Source organism: Populus nigra, chromosome 9, assembly GCF_951802175.1.
Source record: "Populus nigra chromosome 9, ddPopNigr1.1, whole genome shotgun sequence".
Lineage (NCBI taxonomy): Eukaryota > Viridiplantae > Streptophyta > Magnoliopsida > Malpighiales > Salicaceae > Populus > Populus nigra.
In genome coordinates this window covers 2,437,365-2,453,422 of record NC_084860.1, presented here as the reverse complement: position 1 = coordinate 2,453,422, position 16,058 = coordinate 2,437,365, and the positions used below count along the sequence as shown (strand labels likewise).

At 34.3% G+C, this 16,058-nt stretch overlaps 2 protein-coding genes across 4 annotated transcripts; both read right to left on the bottom strand.

Annotated features, from left to right (window-relative positions):
- Nucleotides 1-2,320: 2,320 nt before the first annotated feature.
- LOC133702699 (BTB/POZ domain-containing protein At3g22104-like) lies at nt 2,321-5,030 on the bottom strand. Its single transcript, XM_062127031.1, has 3 exons — nt 4,798-5,030; nt 3,049-4,149; nt 2,321-2,926 (listed from the first exon to the last, which is right to left on the bottom strand). Exons 1-3 carry the CDS (start codon nt 4,858-4,860, stop codon nt 2,480-2,482), a joined length of 1,611 nt encoding a protein of 536 aa, XP_061983015.1. The 5' UTR covers nt 4,861-5,030; the 3' UTR covers nt 2,321-2,479.
- A 1,777-nt stretch (nt 5,031-6,807) lies between these two features.
- Nucleotides 6,808-10,345, bottom strand: LOC133702696 (uncharacterized). Of its 3 annotated transcripts, none has more exons than XM_062127027.1 (6): nt 9,903-10,345; nt 8,663-9,653; nt 8,390-8,583; nt 8,003-8,039; nt 7,647-7,714; nt 6,808-7,502 (listed from the first exon to the last, which is right to left on the bottom strand). In XM_062127027.1, exons 1-6 carry the CDS (start codon nt 10,001-10,003, stop codon nt 7,034-7,036), a joined length of 1,860 nt encoding a protein of 619 aa, XP_061983011.1. In that variant the 5' UTR covers nt 10,004-10,345; the 3' UTR covers nt 6,808-7,033. The 3 variants fall into 3 exon arrangements, with proteins under 3 accessions (XP_061983011.1, XP_061983012.1, XP_061983013.1); XM_062127028.1 differs by having other exon boundaries at nt 8,663-9,644; XM_062127029.1 differs by having other exon boundaries at nt 9,907-10,345.
- Nucleotides 10,346-16,058: the final 5,713 nt, after the last annotated feature.

Below are 16,058 nucleotides of genomic sequence, written 5' to 3'. Positions count from 1 at the left end.
AATAAAAACTATACTATTTGGATAAAATATTAGGAATGTCATGAGTGAAGATTTTTAATAAAAAAAAAAAACTCATTTGTTAAGTGGAACGGAAAGACCGGTGAAACACCTTGGACATCTCAATTCGTTTCAGCTCGTTTCAAACGGTATAAATTGAGATTTTAAATTAAATTAAATAGTTGAATTTGAATATCTTTTTCCTTTTTTAAGTGGTATAAATCATTAAACACAGAGTCCCATCATAATAAATGTCCCAGGTTCCAACAACTTGGAAATATGGAAAGCGAAAAATTACCATCTTCATGGATGTTTGTATAGATAAACCCATGTTTTATGCAGCATAGAAGCAATGGTGATATCAAGAATGTTGGTCCAAGGAGCTCTAATGGCGGAAGAGAAGGCACCCTCCTCGCTAGAAAAGAAAAATACTACTGCTTAGCATTTAATGCGCAACTAGCTCTCGCATTTTCCAAACAAGAAAGACATTCAACTTTCTTGAGTACCTCGTAGTTATTCCAAAATTGACTTCTGCTACTAACTTCTGCACTTGCTATTTGTTTATTCTTTCTTCTTCTTCTTCTTTTTAACCACTAGCTAGTGAGTATCTATGAGTGCGGAAATTCCTGTTTTTAATGAATTTTAAAAATGTATTTTGCTTGAGAGATTCTTTTATGGTTTTAACTTGTTGAAGTCAAAACTTGAAAAATTAATTATTTTCATGGATTTTTAAGTAATTTTTTAAAACATCATATATCATGATATAAACACACATTAACCGTCATCGTCGTTGTTATGGTTAAAATATTATTAGGTAAAAATATCAACATTAAGTTGGTATTTATGATATATATTAAGTTGGTATTTATGATATATATTGGATTGCTATTCTTGTAAGTTGAGCATATTTTAATTCAAGTATTAAAATAGATTAACAAACAATTAAATTACTCTTACAAAAAGTATATCATCCAATAAAATCATATAAAAAGATAACCATAAAGAGAAACATGTTTTTTTCGTACTTTTCTAGTAATTCACTAAAATTATCATTTTACATGTAAGTACATTAATGTTAGTTATATACCTTATAATAAATCAATTTATTACACGTATTATTATTATATTCATGTAAATATATATTTATTATTAATAAAAGTTTAATTTATCTTTAATATTTATATAATATTAGATTAATAAATCTAATATCTGATTTATGAATTTAGAGTAAAAATAAAGTTTATGAGACAAAAATGCTTTGTAAAGAAAATTCTAAAATTGTTATAATTATGAGATTCTTATTGCATCGAAGCATTCTTCCTAAAATGTTCTCTTAAATACTGGATATTTATTAAAGTCGTAGAGACTGATACATATCATGTTTTTTTTTTTAATGAAAGGAATCAATTATTCTCATAAACTGAAGTATAAGAGATGCCTGAAACTAATATGTAAGTGGTTGTCATAAGACATGTACATTGAACTAACTCGTATGAGGATTCTATATAGAGAAATCACCTATGTCTATGAAAAGGTTCACGTGACAGTTGTGTAAGTGATTTTTAGACTTAAAATCACAAAGTTATCGTATATAGAGAATGTTATATTTTGATCCTATTACATGTTATCTTAATCGAGGTTATGAAAGAGCAGATATTGAATATTACATTAACTATATAAAGGTACTTGAGTAACCAATAGAAGATTCATCACCTTAGATGAATTAAAAAAAAAATTATTTATTTTTAAATAATATTGACTAAGAAATGTAACAACCCAACATTTAAATGATTATTCAAAATCAAATAAGATTAGATCTTTAGGTAATAAATTCATAAATAACTCTAGATCTGTCTAACAAAATTTTAGAAGCTCCCAAATAATTTTATTGTATTGTTTATGCGGCGTGTATGATATTCCAACAATTAGTAACACATAGGCTGTTAATGTTAGATCAAATTTTGTACTAGTTATTAATCTTCATGGAGGTACATAAAAAGGATTTTCTTAAACCGGAAAGTAAAAAAAAAAAAAAGGAGAATAAGAAGGAAATAAGAAGGAAAGCTTAATTTATAATGAAGGGTGTAGATATATAAAATAAAAGCATGGGACATTTTTTATTTATACATTTGTCTCGTACAAGAACAAAAATGTATGGTAAAACATGCTTTATTTTTTGGGAACTCCATTAATATGTCTTTATGTTTCTTCGGGGCTCTCAAATTATTGTTAAGTGCAGTGAGCCCCTCAACTCGCATGCTGTAAGCCGCAGAGGTCGCTGACGCAGTCTACTCTCAATATTCTTTAGAAACATCCATTGATTTTCTTAATGTTCAAAGCGATAATGTCCCATGCAATTGAGAACGAAAGAAAGAAAGAAAGAAAGAAATGTCGTATTTACATCAACCCATGTTTCAAACTATGCACATAATTGGCCGAGGCAATAAGAGATAAGCATAAGAATTTTGAGGCCTAATTCGTATCATGAGCAGAGTTTTGGCAATGATCTAGCCTTTCCAAGGCCATGCAAACTTGGTTTTGTCACAATTCTCTTCTCTGAACACATCATTGTACAAACTTTCTCCCATTCAGCCACCCTTTTCTGCATTCCTTGCAATTCTGTTTCAAGATTGTCAGTCTTCTTTGAATGTCCATGCCTTCTTGCATAAATAAGGATTTGTTCAAGGGCCTCTTGCTCTCCCTTCGCATCACTATGAAAGGTAGACTGACTCGAGTTTTTGAGATAAGAGAAGTGATCATGGATTGAGATATTGATCTTGGATTGTTGAGTAATGAAACTTCGGATTGTTTCTCTCGATGGAAAGTTTGAGTTTTGAGCAAGGTGTTCCAAAGCTTCGGCCGAGAGCTTGTCGCGGTTGACTACGGAGCAGAGTCTCATCTTTTCCTCTTCAGATAATTGGACATGGACCTGTGTTAAGCCAAAGTCAATTCAAGCATTCCAAATTTGAAAAAAAAAAACACATATAGATTAGCTCAGACAAAATTTAGATAACTTTATGCTTTTTAAAAGCCATAATCTAACTAGCATACCTGGAGATACGTGTCAATGGCTTCATAGAGTCTGTCACTGGATTCTCTAGCAGAATCTGGCAGAACCATTACTAATGCTGCAAACTTGGCAGGTTTCAGAAGGAAATCTGGAGCCACTTCTATAAGGTATGAGTCCATCAAGCTAGCAACCTTACTCCATTGATTTCGAGACATCTTTGAACCTTCAAGGAGAAAGGCTTTTGCAAGCCTCAAAACTAAATTCACATCATACACATGATGGTTCCTTTGTGGAGATGGAACAAGTAGATGATCCGAAGTTGATTGATCCAGCATTGAACCTATCAGATGCTCTAACTTGAGTTTATAGAACTTGCTTAAATTTTTCAACCTTGCTGCCAGTAGAATATCAAATAAGCCTTTGCAAGAAAGAGAACTCCTATCGAACAAGGAAAGCAGATTGATTGAAACCGCTGTGATTCTGCACTCCTCAGCTGGTCTGACACTGAGATATATCGATTTTAGGCGAAAAACAATGAACCTAAAAATGGTAGCATGCTCTAGTTTCTGGGACATCATCATCCTGATCACCTTCTCAAATGAATTGGCATTCAAAACCAAAAGATCTTCAAACCACCAAGTTGTTTGAGACCAGTTGTTCCTCATACTACACGTGCTGCTTGTATCACAGGATAACTGAGAACTTGAATTGTTTGACGAACATGTAACTGGGCTTGCCAGAGTAGGCAAAGTAAGCCTTCCTACAAGGCAATCCAAAACTTTCTCAAGCAAAAATGATGAATTCGTTGCAGGAAGTAAATATTGGCACTGTTTCAGAGCTTGTAGGAGCTCAGACCAAGTCCAGTAATTGATCCCTTCAAGAAACTTCTCAGTCTGATCTCCCAAGTTAAGCTTTTCTGAGCTATTACTGCCAATCTCCATGTAATGAGCAGCACAGTTTAGCAGGACAACGTTAGAAGGAGTAATTTCAATGGTGCCATTGTTGTAACAAAACCTTGCCATGAGCTCAAAAACATGTGAACCTCCTGGAAAGTTGTCAAATATTACTTTCAGTTTTCTTGAACTACTAGCCAAATTACCAAATAATTTGCCGAGTCTAGCAGAGAAGGATGAAAGAATTTTCTGCAAAAAATTACACGGTATTAATCACATGGTTAAAACATAATATTTGTCAAAGTCAGCAACAAATTTCAATGAGAAAAGGAACGTTGTAAGCAAATCAACCAGAAGATATTGAAACTTTCTTTGACCAGAGCAGGCAAAAAACAAGAAAAATTGACAGCAAAACACTTCGTTCATTGGATCCTTCTAATCCCATGTAGCTACCATCAAGAGACAAAAGCATTAAATGCATCAAACAGAACTATGAAATCCTATACGACGACACTGTGGATTCCTGTATTTATCAGAAATTATGGTAAGAAGTTTCTGTCAACAATTAATGATGAAGGCCCTATAACAATTTGTGGAAGGAAACGAGAGCATGGGTGAAATAATCATTAATGGAGACTTGAAATATCATGAAAAGCCCCACACCACTGTACAATAGTTTCAAAGTAGATGACAGGCAGTAGAAATATTTATTGAGAATAAGTACAGGAGTAGTTGCAAGTGACCCCATATATTGTCTTCAATAAAACTATCCCAAGAATAGGTAGTAGGATCAAGCATTGAAAATTGCCACTATTCAGTGCAGAAACCACCATGAATATGGAGAGAGAGACCTTAATAAACATGAAAGGTAGGCAAAGGGCAGTAGAGTGTTCTTACCTTGTCCACTATGAAAATTTCTTCTCCATTGACATCCACTTCAAGACTGTTGCCAACTTCCATTGTTGGCTATAAAACAATAATAAGAACCTCCTCCAATCAGACTGACATGCAACTGAAGAGGCCTTTTGCCAGAAAAGAACTTTTCTGCATAACTCAAAAGGGAGAGTCGAGATATGATTATGAAGAGTTCATTCTCCAAGAAGGGAAAGAGGAAAAAGTAAAATGGGTGGTCAATGGGCACGTAGACAAATTATTTATAAAGTAATTAGACAGTGAAGGTACTTTAAAAAAGAAGAAAATCAACTAAGAATTAGAGGTGACAGCAGACAATTTCAAGAAAATGGGAATTGTCTCGTTTGCTATAAAAGCTCTCACAACTTTGCATACGCGATGGCAACAAGCATTCATCACTGTGACTATGTCAACTTCATTTAAGAAATGATATAAATAACTAGGGATAGCTGGTAAAAAGAAAAGAAAAGAAGACTCTAAATTATAGGTATATTTAAACCTACTTTAAATTATATATTAAAAAAATATATATTTGGTAACGTTGGGTTACTTTTTCGAGATAAAAAAACATAAAAAAAATTAAAAATAATATAAATAAATAGGATATTCTCAAGCACTTCTTATTTTAAAATAAAAAAATATAAATTAATTTCAAAACTGTGAAAAAATCATGTCCATTCAACTAAAAATATTTTTTTATTTTCTGTATTGAGGAATTATTTGAAATGAGGCCTACCCAAGAATGAGTTATGACTTAGGCTCATGAAGTAATGTATAAATTGTCCCCAAGAAACGTAGTGTGGTAGCAAAGGGATTGAGATTTGCACAGCAGAACTCGAGTTCGAGTCAGGACGTGCATCTCTTGTAAGAGTCTGGAATAGCCGGGATTTTACTCACTTACCTGGACCCACAAAGTGCGCTTTCCGAGAAGTGAGGTTTCCTCGAATCCCAAAAAAAAAATACTGTACAAATCATTTTTTTCATATGAATTTAATTGGACTGGAGCCACATATACTTTCACATTAAATTCATAATAATAATAATAATAATAATAAAACCTTGTTGCATTGCATCGAACAGCAATGTATAGGACCAGTGAATGAAACTTGAGAGTAATAAATCCTTGCTTTTGGAATTGTGGCTTGGGGGGGGGGGGGGGGGGGGGGCGTCCAAGAACATGAAGAAGCTCGAAATCCGAAATTATTTATCCCGAGTCTTTGTTGGCTTTCCTCAAGATCCATGATGCTGTCTTTATTGGTTTTTCCCATATGAAAACTTCACTTGACCTAATCGCCTTTTCCTTTTCCGTCACTTATGACGTCTGTTCTTGTAGTGGCTTGACTCCAAGAACTACATTTCTTGAAGGATATTGGATCCACCAAAAAGAATGGAAGAAGAAGCTGACCAGGATCCAAAAATTCAACTGTAAGTGCAGCATACACGTTTTTGGATCCTACCAACAAGAACAGAAGAGGAAGCTGACCAGTATCGACCAATTCAACTGTAAGTGCAGCACACACGTTCTCTCTAGTTCCATACCCATTGCTTGAGAAGCGAATTAAACTGGGCGAAGTAGAAGCTGTGAGCTCCTCCTGGACAAACCTTCACTACAAATATCAGTTTATCCAAATTTTGATAAACCTTCCTTATTGGGCCTGGTTTTCCCAAATTTTCATTAGGGATTTTTAGTACATGAGACAGTGTTGTCCGGTCTAGTGCCATCCTGTCTCATCCAATCTAGTCATGTCCACAGTTCCATCTGCTTACCAAACCCATCTTCTATGAAGAGTATCTAGTATGATTTTTATAGCTTAAGTTTCTATTATAAATGAAACTCCATGCTAATAACCACTTGTGCTGAATATGAAAGTAATGATCATAGATAGTCAGCAACAAACAGCAAACTATTATTTTGTCAACCATGCATTTTTTTTTTATCCGATGATTTGCACAACAGCCCCCCCACTCGTATACTGGATATGCAAATGAACCATGTCACAGAACACCTTTTCCTCTCAGAAAAAAATGAAGAATACAGATGTCAATAAAATAAACAAAAGGGTGACAAAGTTAAGGATATGGACCCAACACAATCTATAAAATTGCAATCAATTTTGAATAGTCATCAATATTCATTCCTCGGGAATGTTGAAATATCAACAGCAAGGACTAATCCATTGACACTATCTTCTTCCTGCAAACCGATAATACCAGTCGCAAATTAGTAGCCATTTATCTGAGGCCTAGGAGTTGGGGCCATCAGTCGGGAAAAAGGCATCCTCACATTGCCAGGGAGGTTCCTTTGGCCAGAACATCGATCAGCTAATTTTCGATCAGAAAATGATCTTGAGAATGCTTGGGCAAGCTCCAGAGCTGAAGCTATTTTCCCATAGCGCAAACCTGTATCAGGGGAGGCAGGTTTTGGTTGCTCGACATGCTTGCGCCAGGTCTCTGGTGAAGGCTGTCTTTCCTTCTGCTGCCTCCTCCCAGTCTCCCTATTGTTCCTCCAGTTCTCATTATGCCAGTTTCTTCTCTGGTCATCCACTCTCTCAGTGTCTACCTGCTGATCCTTCCGCTCAAATTTCTTTACAATCCTTTGATCCGGAGGAAGAGTGTCTGTTCTTTGACCATTACGTGTAGGAGTTGCATGCTCAGTAACTCTCAGAGTCTTAACAACATCATGCTTGGTCCTTCATGCATAACATGAATAATTGAGGAAACAAATGAAACTTACACTATTGTTAGACAAAATAATAAAACCTAACCACATGAGAAAAGTAAAGCTGCTACCCAACATAATCACATTATAACACTGAGAAAGGTAATGCTGCTACCTGTCTAAACGCCGAACCAAATCATGGTTGATCATGGCAGCATCATCTATTCCTCGCTCTTTCAAAACCTGAAAAGTGTATTGGCAATGTCATCAAGCTCAACATGAGAACTAGAGAGGCAAAACAAAATTAAAGGCTTTAACAAATAAATTGGCTGAAGAAAGAAAGGGTTTCTTTAGGCTTTTCCCCTTTATCTTTCCTGTGTAATGAAGGTAGTAAGTGCAACCCAAAAATCTTTTCAGGGCAACATTTGAGTCGATAATAAACAGATCAACTATCTCTGTAAATAACAATGTTAAAATCGATCATGAATTTCATTCCTGAACTCCAAGCATGGAGAAAACAAATCAACTAACCACTTCACGTGGCCGAGCACCACCAAATAACAGTTTCCTGCATCAATCAAAGAATCTGTTATTGCTTATAAACAGAAAGCACCAACCACATTATGAAAGATTTTAAAAAGCCATGGAAAAAAAAGAATTGCATCAAATTTCTGTGAAATGGAGTTGCATATGGGACAGCGAATGAGTTCAACCAAACCAAGTATTGGGATCATCACATTCAGATTGCACACACTAAGATGGGATTCAAACCCTGCTCACGTTTGAGTTGAGCTCAAGGAAATCATAAGCTCTACTTCTACTAAGAATAAAATTATCATTCAAAACAGTTTGAACATTTAGTCTTTTCAATAACAGACAGAGCAGCAATAATACAACAATACAAAATGAAATCCCTACCTTTCCCTTTCAATGTTCCCATCTAACTGTTCAAGAGGCTGTGACCGTGGCTTCAAATTCAATTTTCGCCGCTCTACCATTTGATTCTCAGTCTCAACACCAACTGAAGGAAGTTTTGCAGCATTAACATTTGGGTGCAACTCTTTACTAGTAATAGCATAACCATGAGCCGGGTTGCTTGGCAGTTGGTTCTCCTATATTCAACAGCTTCACAGAAGTTACCAGAGTGAACTTAAAAGTAAACCCACCATGGCTAGGATGTTATGAATCTACCTGCATATGATGGGGCACAGGAAGTTCTGAAACCTCCAATGGCTTTATTCTTGGAAGCAACTTCACCTTAGGTCGCTCTGATGCTTCAAGGCGCACAGGGGGCTGCACTATAGACCCACCAAATTTGGCATCCGAACATGGCAGTTGAACCCTGTCAATATGAGTTAATGGGTTTCTCTCTTTCAATTCTGAAGGCAAAGGAGCCCTGTCCCTGTCACGATCAGCAAACTCCTTTCTATGACCCGGGATCCTATCCTCAACAGTCAGACCCCTTTCCACATGCCTTGACAACATTGCAGCAGAAATTTCTGTCTCACCTGCCGCGTTCATCCTATTATATGAATAACCATCAGAACCCATGTTCCCTATATCTTTCTCCGTTTCCAGATGTTCAACAACCTCAGCATTTGTCTGATTATGCATTGAATGATTTGTCTGCCATCTTCCTGAAGAAACCTTTTCCAATGCACTTGCATGAGCCAACTTCGACATGGCACTTGTTTCTGACCAGGTCGACTGCAGTGGCTCATTAATGCCCATGACCAACTCCTTCCTAACTGTCCATGCATTTGCATATGACCCATTAACTCTCAAACCAACAGTATCTCCTACATTCTGCGAATGCACCTCCACATGAGCTCTCTCATGAACCCTCCTTGCATGTGACTCTGCAGTTGAAGCTGCCATATATGAAGCAGTTACCTCCCCACTCAAAGCAGCCTCTGGCATCAACTCTACCTTACTTGGTGCAACTCGAAAACTCTCATCACTGAAAGTCCGGCGTGGACCTGAAAAACCATCCAAGGGTTTCCTTTCCTCCTCATCAAAGTGACGACCAATGCATACATTACGACTAAGAAACGGAGTTTTATCATCCCAATGCCTCGTGGCTGGGGATGAATGGGGCCTAACCCAGTGATCAGGACGATTCACTCGACCTCCCCATGAATTCAGCCGGTCATGACCAGGCCAATCATTAGACCTAACAATTCTTATCAAAGACAAACCAAAATCAATATAAAGATTGCAACTTTCACATCCAGCACTTACAATTAGTGACAACTAACAATAAAGACTCGACATTTATGTGAATTCAACATCAAATAACTAAAGATCCCATCTGGGTTCACCGCAAGACTTCAATAACATAACTACAATGGTGACAATAAAAATAATAATAAAAAAAAAACACAGCAATAATGGAATTAAAAATAAGAAAGAAGCAAGAATTGGGACTTACACACCAGGAGCAGAAGGCAAAGGGAGATTGGTAGGGATAGAGCCACCATGAAAGTCCTTAAGACTCATTGTATGGCCACTAAAAGCTTTCTTCTTTGACATTATCTCTCTGTTCCTTTCTCTCCCAATTATATGTTTTTGTTTATGTAAAGATTCCAAGGCCTTTCTACCAAAATTTGAATGATATCTTTAACAATTTATGGGAAAAAAAAAAGAGTGCTGCAAAGAATAAGAAGAGAAACCCACGATTCTTAAGGCAAGAAATTGTGAGAAAAGCAGCAGGATTTCGAAGGTTGCCTTTGCCTGCCCTCTATCGAAGAACCTCGTGGTTGCTTGCTTTTAAGCTTCTTGCTGCTGCTTCTCTCTAGATTTGGTTTTGCTTCTACCCTCTGCCCGTACAGTTTTGTGGGATCTGATTCCACGTTTACACACACACACACACACACACGGACACACATATACATTCAAGAATTTTGACATTTCAATACAAGAAATAAAAAAAACATATCCTTGATATATTATTAAATTCGGCTCAATTTATTATCAAATTAAAGTTTAGATTACGGTTGAATAGATTAATTTATTTTAATTTTTTCCAGATAATTACAAAACCTTCTTGATCAGTTTAAATCTTCAATAAGAAATTATTTGATTCAGGATATAAAATATAATTTATATAAAATAAACTATATCAAACTAAATGATTTTGCCAATTATTTCTAATTTTTTTTAAATAAAACTATACTTTTAAAAAAATATAAAATTAAATTAAATTTTAATTTTTTTTTCTCCTGCCCTTCATCATCCTTCTGGAAATTTGTTTTCCATTGTTTTAATCCTTTATGAATTTGTTTTTACAAACATCAGGAATTTGTAGTTTGTAAAAATTGAAGCCCATTTACATATTTAAAAATGGAAGCCCAATAAGTAATAACAAAAAGCAAGTAGGACCAGCCCACGCAAATGCAACCTCTATATACTAGGGCCTGGCTCACTGAACCTATGAGAATGCGAATCCCTAAGAATATCCATGATTAAAGTCCATAGTCGAAGATTTAATTGTCAGTCTTCCACCTCCCAAACATGCACTACCATATTCTATATTAATAAATAAATAAAATAAAATTATCAAAATCATTGTTATTAAAAGTATAGTAGATCGAACCAAGACCTAATTGACTCACTCATTAGCCCAAGTTGAGTGTCAAAAACAAATTAACACAAAGTTGACCTGAATAATCTAATAAATCAATTTACGATCTATTTAAAATCTACCTTGTTTGTTTTTTTTAATCAAAATAATGTTATTTTTACTCTTTAAAAAAATTGATTGGCCTAATTGTAGGGAACTCAAGATATGCTTTTTTTTTCAGATTTTAAACTTGATTGGATGTAAATTTAATGAATTGTATTTTGAATTAGTAGTTGAGGATATAATTAAAAGAAAAATGATCAAACTAAAACACAAAAGAAAATCATGTTGCCAATTGTCATAACCCCTTTTTCGTTTTTTTTTTCAAATCCATTTTATTTCCTTTCCTTAAAAAAAAGAAAAACCAAAACAATACCGTTTTGAACGATATTGTTTTCCTTCTTTCCTTGCACATGTAGAGGCAAGGAAGAAGAAGATTTTAAATCATTTTTCCCGCTCTCTCTCTTCCCTTGCCTTGACCACTCACCCGACACAACCCATACCCTCACATATCTTGCCACCACACTGAAAAAAAGACAGGGGTGTCATGCCCTGCAAACATGCTCTGGGGCGACTGCACATAAGCCTCCCCACACCACCCTGCCCTGCACCATGACGAGACAGGGCAAGGTGACCCTCTCTCCCCTTGCCTATAAATACCGAGAGACAGAGGAGAGAGAGAAAAAAAGGGGGGAGGGGAGGAAGATTTTGGGAAGGATAAAGACTAAAAATGAGGGAGGGGTGGTTGGAGAGAAGATTTAGGATGAACGAGAGAGATTGAAAAAAGAAACAGAGGGAGAAATAGAGAGAAAGAAGAGGGAAGAAATGAAGAAAAAAAAACATAGAGAAAAGAGACGAGAGAAACCAGAGTTGAAAAACAAAGGAGGGAACGAAGGAGAGGTAAAGAAATTTTAGGTGAAAGAAAGAGAGACGAACAAAGGCAGAGGAGAAAAAAAAAAGAACCAAAGAGGAAAGGGGGAAGAACAAAAAAAAACAGAGAGGGGGAGATTGTTTTTTAAACCAGAAAGAGAGAGAACAAAAACAAAAAAAAAGGAGAAAGAACACCGGTGGAGTAACAGGAGTAACAAAAGTGAATAGGGGAAAAGCCATCACGAACTGTCGTTTGCCACTATAAAACCACAACTGTGAACCACGAGAATATAGCAGCACCGTCACGAAGCCATTACAGAGAGGGTTGAACATTGTTGATAGATAGAAGAGAAACATAAGCAAACAAAATAATAAAAAGGAAGAACAAAGAGGGAAGAAGCAAGAACAGAAATAGAGGATAAGGAAAATACAGAAAAAAAAGAACCACCGTTTACACCAGCGCCACTTTGCCATCAGCGCCGCCGCCACAACCACCACCATGAGGTCAACTCCTCTCCTTCTTCATCTTCATATTCTCTTTCGGGCGCCCTCCACTGTTCACGTTACATGTGAATAGTGGAGAGTTGCTCCATTATTCCCTAGGCCAAACAACACCGGCCCAGACCTAAATGCATTAGGTCAGGTCCAACTCAGTAAAACTAATTCAAAAAATCCTTTCAAAAAAATTTGTGGTTTTCTGCGTATTTTTTTACTTTATTTTGCTTAATATTGGTTTGTATTTTTATACTATAAAGATATAAATCCAGTATTAAAATACCTGGTTTTCATCAAAATATTGCAAAAGTTAAACAAAATGTTTTTTTGTTTTCATGCATACGACCAAGTCTCTAAAAAAAAGACATCATATCATATTTTCATACAACAAAGAAAATCTAAAAAATATATATTAGTATAGTTATTAAACCCGACCCGGGGGTTGACCTGGCCAAGGGGTCGAGTCCCGGGTTTCATGGGTCAACCCGGGTCAACTCGGGTCAACCCAGATTAACCTAGAAAAATTAAAAAAAATTAAAGTTTTAATATTTCATATGAAAAAATCCATTTAAATATAGATTATACATATTATGAAGTTTAAAAGAATATTTTAAATTTTTTTTTATCCCACATTAAAAAGATATTATATTAAGCTTTTAAATTAAAGTATTTAAATTAAAAAAGTTTTTTATCCCACATTGAAAAAACATAACTTTTTCCTTGGAAACATAGAATATATATACTAATGGGTTTCAAATCTCATATTGAAAAAATATAACTTTTTTCATAGTAACATAGAGTTTATATATGAAAGGGTTTGAAATCCTACATTGAAAAGATAATATGTTATCCTTTTAAGTTGAAGTATTTAAACCAAAAGGTTTTTTATCCCACATTGAAAAAACATGATTTTTTTTCTTGGGAACATAGAGTATATATACTAATGGGTTTCAAATCGCACATTGAAAAAACATGGTTTTTTTCATGGGAACATAAAGTATATATATGAAAGAGCTTCAAATCTCACATTGAAAAGATATTATGTTATCTTTTTAAGTTGAAGTATTTGAACCAAAAGGTTTTTTATCCCACATTGAAAAAACATGGTTTTTTTCATGGGAACATAGAGTATATATATGAAAGGGCTTCAAATCCCACATTGAAAAGATATTATGTTATCATTTTAAGTTAAAATATTTAAACCAAAAGATTTTTTATTTTACATTGAAAAAACATGATTTTTTTCTTGGGAACATAAAGTATATATACTAATGGGTTTCAAATCCCATATTTGAAGAGAAAAAAAACTGGGTCTCGTCCGGGTTCGCCTGGGTCCCATGTCGACGTGCTGGGTCGCCCAGGTTTGGTCGGGCTGTTGCCACAGCCGGTCTTTTATTAAACCCGGACCGGTCCAGCCACCGGGTTAACGGGGTCCCAAGTCGACCCGCCAGGCCGGGCTGGGTTTAATAACAGTGTATATTAGCATGCATTTTGGCTTTAATAATCAGTTTATTAAAATCACGAGAACTTAGCCAATATTTCAAAAATTTCAAAAAATATATTTTCTTTTCTTTTAATATTAAGAATTACAAACTTGCATGTAAGACATTCCTAATATTAAAAAGGTTGTTCTTTTATGAATAGATTTAAGAGTGGTTAAGGTTTACCCAATAAGATATTGATCTCCTTATCGAGGAGAACTTCTCTTAAACCATAGAAGAATCAACAATTAGAAATACAATAATACCTTAGTATATATATCAGACAATCAAACAATATAATTTACCTTAGATAGGGTGTATTTGGGGTGCTAATACATTTTTTTTATGCAATTAGTCCATGTGCTCAATCTCTGAGACTAGTTAGGGTTTCTAATGATAAAAATACTAGGTGGCAACTTTCATTTTTGTTTTCCACTTATAAAAGGAAAGAATTCCCTGTCTCCTTATATTTTCCAGATATACATTCACATAAGAGTGAACGATTTGCCACAACACCGCACGCGTGCGACACCAATGATAACTTGGCGTGAAAATTACTCTTTTGTTCATATGCTTTACCTTGACTGGTTTTTTGTCTCTTTAGTTTTTAAACTTTTAGTTTTAATATGAAACTTTTATTTTATTTATTTTTATGTTCGTGGATTTGAGAGAGAAGAGAGAAAGTGAGTAAAGAAAAAAAGTTATCAATTGATCATATTTTAGTGACAAAAAAAACCAATCTTGGTGTTAATAGATTTCATTCAATAAGAGGAGTTCTATTGAAGTATTTTTTATCCTTCATCAAGTAAAAAATAAGTAGATTGAAACTCGGGAAACTTTTTTATTTCGGGTTGATTTTTAAAGTATTTATCAACTCAATGTTGATTTAAGACTAGAAATAAGTTTATTAAAATGTATTTACCAGTTTCTATGATGTTTCTTAGATATTTTCAGGTGAAAAAAAGATTGAAACTAATTTCTTTTAGTCCTAGAAGTTGAAAGCCTGACCTTTTTCAGATGTCTTGGGTGGGCAAAGTTGAACTAGCAGATGACAAGTTGTCTCTTATTATAGATGACATGTTGTATGTTATGTTCTGTTTTAAAAATACATAAGGCAATTGACACGTAGCCTAGCCATTTTCTTTTTTAAAAAATAGAGGGCTAGAAATGCGAGCCTTGACTTGCAAGATCACGCACGCCTCGCCTTATCTGTTTTGGGCTAGGGGATGGCCTATTCAGGCCCATGCGCAGTGGTTGTTCTTATGAATGCTTTGTTTTTTTTAATATTTAATATCAATTAAAATAAAATAACTTTAATAATATTTAGGATATTATTCCTTTAAATACCTTTTAGTTTTTCATTTGTTTTCAATTAAGATTATAATTTTTTTTTGTAATATTAGCAAACATTTTTGTTTATCAGCCATTTATAATTTTTGTTTTAAAGTTTAATCACAATTAATTATAATTAAATAAATAAGATTGTATTTAAAATATTATTTATTAGATATCATTTAATTTGATATTTATTTTCAAATAAGATTATAGCATTTTATAATGTACTCTATCATTTTGTTATTTATTATATATGATCTAGCTATGTAGAATTTTTATTTTTTTGTATGTTTGTTGTTGTAATCTAATATTTTACCCCATTTATATATATTTTTTGAAAAAAAAATCCAAAAAATCCAAAAAATATTTCTTTTCAATATTTTTAAATATTTTATCATTTTGTTATTTTCTTTGTTTTTATTTAATTTTTGTGTGTCAAAACATCTTGAAAATCACAAAAAAATACAAAAAATTAATCAGGGTTTGAAATGGACCGATAATCGAGCATCATAGAAAAAAAACGAGGTTTGAGAATTTTTTGGCCATAATTAAGGAAATTTAGAAAAGGGCTCAATTTGATTTAATATGGCTAAGAATGAGAGAAATTTGAAGTCTAATGATGATTTTGAAATAAATAGCCAAGTTAGAAGTCAATTAAGGGCCTAACTGAAAAGGCAATTTGAGCTTAGGAGTCGATTTGGTTTAAAAATAAAGACCGAAAGAACTAAGATGATTTTGCAACAAATAATTAAATCTGGAGGAATAAATTGATTCAATTAAAGAC